This window comes from Myotis brandtii, unplaced genomic scaffold (genome assembly GCF_000412655.1).
Source record: "Myotis brandtii unplaced genomic scaffold, ASM41265v1 scaffold1686, whole genome shotgun sequence".
Classification (NCBI taxonomy): Eukaryota; Metazoa; Chordata; class Mammalia; order Chiroptera; family Vespertilionidae; genus Myotis; species Myotis brandtii.
In genome coordinates, this window is record NW_005356197.1 from 20,728 (window position 1) to 25,304 (window position 4,577).

The 4,577-nt window shown below is 40.5% G+C and overlaps 1 protein-coding gene across 1 annotated transcript in view; it reads left to right on the top strand.

The window, feature by feature from the left end:
• Positions 1-4,577, top strand: part of LOC102260288 (cytochrome P450 4V2-like) — a 29,574-nt gene that overhangs the window by 12,935 nt on the left and 12,062 nt on the right. The window contains 2 exon segments of the mRNA XM_014536918.1: positions 1,284-1,469; positions 4,165-4,350. Coding sequence (XP_014392404.1) covers positions 1,284-1,469; positions 4,165-4,350 — 372 coding nt within the window.

The window sequence follows — 4,577 nt, forward strand, 5'->3', positions numbered from 1 at the left end:
TTTTAAATGATTGTTTTATGATATATTGAAAAATTACATTATGATGCTTAGTGATAAAATAAAGATAAAAACAATATTTTTAGCATGATAACCACTAGGTATAAAAGATTATTCATTAAAAAAAACTTGTAGCCCTGACTGGTTTGGCTCAGTGGATAGAGCGTCGGCCTGAGGACTGAGGGATCCCAGGTTCGATTCCGGTCAAGGACATGTACCATGGTTGCGGGCACATCCTCAGTGGGGGGTGTGCAGGAGGCAGCTGATCCATGTTTCTCATCGATGTTTCTCTCTATCCCTCTCCCTTCCTCTTTGTAAAGAATCAATAAAATATATATTTTTAAGAAAAAACAAAAAAAAAACAACTTGTAGATATTATTCCAGAATGTTAGTTGTGATTATTATTTTGTGTTATATGCTCTCTTTCTTGTTTTTTGTATTGTTATTAATTCTCTGTTCCCATATTTTCTGCACTTAGTGTGTGTTATTTTTTAATTGAAATAGTCGTATTTACTTTGAAAAATTGCTTGAGATTATTCAACTCTTAAGGGGCAGAGCCAGCTTTTGATTTAAGGAATTCTGTCTTTGAGTCCACTGCCTGTTTCATTTTAACACATATTAGCATATATAATCTGCTTTTCATTACACAAGATACTGACTAGTTTTATAGTGGTCCACAGAACAGAATAACAGGGAGACAAGCATCAAAACAAATAAGTATAAACTTATAAACTGTAATAACTGCTTCAAAGAAAAAATTAAGTTGATTGATATTTGAGAAGAAAACAGCAATTGGGCCCACAGATTGAGTGACCAGGAAAGGCCGCTCTGCAGAATTGACCTGTAAGCTGCTCTCAAAGGAGGAGATCATGTCTAGGTCTTTCTGCTTCACCACTGGAAATGTTGAGGGAGGGACTCAGGACAGGGATGTGACAGAGGGGCACTTTCCTGGAGAAGAGGACAGCTAGAGGAGTGATCAAGCAAATGCGTGGACATTAAACAGGCAGATTTCATCCCACCCTGTGGTATAAGAGCTACAGGCAGCTCGGGGAGGTCTGGAACTCTTCCTGGAGAAATAGAAGGAGAGATCAGATGGCCCTCTAGTAAGGTGTTTTGTAATGAATTCTTTATTCATCTAAAGGACCCATTTAATTTTTAAGCTTCCTAGGATGTGTAATAACCTATGCCTTCATTGTTGAGCATAGAGCTCTTAGTAGCCGCTAAGATGAATTATCATCGTTGCCACATATTGAGGGGCACCCTCATTGAGACCAGGAACCAAATAGGTACTCAAGCAATGCACATTTTTAATATATCAGCTGATACATTTGCATCCTGTTTATAGGATGAGTGATTTGGTGCATCAAAGAATGAAGACGATTTGGTTCTGGCATGACGTTTTGTACCTTTTGTTTAAGGAAGGAAGGGACCACAAAAGGAACCTAAAGATCTTACATAATTTTACCACCAATGTAAGTCCTCATTTTTTTTTATTGTGGTCACACATACATAACATAAAATTCATCATAATAGCCATTTTAAGTGTGCCATTCAGTGACATTAGGGGCATTAACAATGTTGTGCAACCCCTACCACTATCACTTTCTAGAACTTTTATAAGTGCATGACTCCTATGTTTGTTAACATACCCAGTAGTTAATGTTCCCTACTGGGGGAGGTTAGTCTACTGGGGAGGTTGTCTATAAATAAATAATTACAAAATGTGATATGTGCTATGATAGTTTATTAACAAACTGGGTGCTATGCTAAGAAAATAAAGACACTGGGAACTGTGTTATAAGAATCTTCTGAAAAATGTTTGGATTAGGCAATAGTTTTCCAAAACAAAGGGCATATAAAGCAGTACCTTACAATGGAAAAGATAAAAATTAACTAGATATTACTATGTAATTTTTAATGACAATGAAATAGTAATGTTCTGGATATAGTCTGTCTTTGTGTTAAAAGTATGTTTATGAAAAGGCAAACTTTAGTTAAAAGCATGCATTGTAATTTAAGTGTACTGAAAAAAGTGCTGAAGTAATTATATTTAACCTTTACTGTAATTTTAGTTTAAAATATGATGGCATTGCTTCCTGACCGTGAGGTACTGCCTCCACCAACAGATCAAGTGGTTAGAGTTCCTAGACCTTAAGTGAATGAGATATTGGAGTGAGCTGCTGTCAGTGGAGTATAGCATTATTGCCTGTCAATAGGTGAATGGTGAACAGATTTTATTTGATGGGTATAATTACACTTGTCTTCCAATTTCATACATTAATATCAGTGTCACTAATGAATGAATTCCAAATTGGATGGCTAATATAAAAAAACTAGAGGCCTGTTGCTCAAAGATTTGCGCAATTGGCCTTCCTTCCCCTGGCTGCCGGCACCAGTTTTCCTCTGGCACCCATGACTCAGGCCTTTGGCCCTGCCGCAGCGGAGAAACCAAGCCAATTCAGTCTTCAGTCTTCAGTCGTCTTCAGTCTTCCCTCAGAGCCTTCAGTCTTCACTCCGCGCCTGTGTATGCAAATGAACCCGCCGTCTTTGCATAGTCATCCTGATTGGCTGGCGGGTGTAGTGGAGTGACAACCAATTTACATATTTCTCTTTATTAGTGTACATTCCACACTGAGTGCCAGGCACTAGGGGTTCCACCAAGAATCAAAGAGAAGACATGGTGCTTGCCATTATGGAACTTGGCATCTGTTCATTCAAAGCAGAAGCAGGTTTGGACAATTACCCAAAAGGAGGAGAAAGTTGAAATGTGTAACCAAATTAAGCTCCTGGGCTTTCATTCTTTTATTAATTAACATGTTTAAAATGCCAAGCAGTGTTCTAAAGGTTGGAATTATATCAATGAATAAAGTCAAATTTGCTGCTACATTGAAGTTGGAGGAGAAAGTCACTAAATAACAAATACAATGCCAGGAGGTAAGTGAAATGGAAAAAAATGTAAAGTAGGCTTAGGAAGAGAGTGAGTGCTAGGGACTAGGGTAGCAGTGACCCTGACAGTGTGACATTGGGCAGTAGAGATCTAAAACTGGGGAGGAAGCTAGTCATGCTGGCTTCTGAGGCAAGAGCATTCTAGGCAGAAGGAGCGGCAAGCGTACAGGGTGATTCTTTTCTCTAATACAACACGTAATTAGAGTGATCTATAATTAATCTATTATGTAATGACTAGAGGCTCAGTGAACAAAATTCATGCACAAGGGAGTGACCCTCAGCCCGGCCTGCACCCTTTCGTATCCGGGACCCGTCGGGGGATGTCCCACTGTCGGTTTAGGCCTGATTCCACAGTCAGCCATCACTCTTGCAATCCAGGACCACTGGCTCCAAACCACTCACCTGCCTGCCTGCCTAATGCTTCCAACTGCCCTCCCATGCTGGCCTGGTCGCCCCCAACTGCCCTCCCTTTCCAGCCTCGTTGCCCCAACTGCCCTCCCCTGCCTACTTGGTCATCCCAACTGCCCTGCCCTGCTGGCCAGGTCACCCATTGACTATCCCCTGCCGGCATGGAAGCCCCAAATGGCCCTCCCCTGTCGCCCCAGACAAACCCACTGCCCTCCCCTGCAGCGCCTGGTCATCCCCATCTGCCCTCCCCTGCAGGCCTGGTCACCTCCAAGTCCCCACCCCTGCCGGCCTGATCTCACTCCTAACTGCTCTCTCCTGCCTACCTGATCGCCCCCAACTGCCTCTGCCTCTGCCCCCACCACCATGGCTTTGTTTGGAAAGAACTCGGACGTCCAGAAGATGGCCAGTTGCCCCAGTCTAATTAGAATATTACCCGTTTATTAGTATAGATTGTGTTCTCTCCACCACCCCAACTTTTTCTCATGAGCTCTTTCAACTCGCTGCAGCCCTATTCAGGAGACTACTACTCTATTCCCAGGTTGGAAAGGCTGCAAAAATAGTCCTTGGAAATTATGTATTTGTCTTACATTAAATTTGTTTTTAAAAGTCTTATATCAAATAATGCCCTAAAAATGTTCACAGAAAGCTTTACTATATTTTCATAAAAACCGAAGTTCCTGTTCAGTGAGACAGAACAGAGAAGGCTTAGGAAAAAAAAATCAGTTAAAGAAGCTAGTATATTTTCACAGGAAAATAAACTATTAGGCCATATCAAATTCCACACAAAAGCATGTGTTCATTTAAATCATACAGGTCATCAATGAACGGGCCAATGAAATAAAGAGAGATGAAGTACATAAAAGTGATGACAAGGGCACGACCCTCTCCAACAGAAAACGAAAGGCTTTTCTCGACCTGCTTTTAAATATGATGGACGATGAAGGGAACAAGCTAAGCCTGGAGGCTATTCGAGAAGAAGTGGACACTTTCATGTTTGAGGTATTTTTTCTTGTCACGTTAGTCTCAGGTATCATCATTAAAAATTACAGTTCCTGTTACATAACAAGAAAATGTGTTTTTTTGTTGTTGTTTTTTTAATCTTGGGAGTTGAAAATGCTAAGGATGAAGAAATAGCCAGCACTAATACTTAGACATGTTTAAGCATTTAATAGTAAAATTAGAAATAACATGAAATAGCAAGAATTATTTGTAGCCACCTTTTAAAA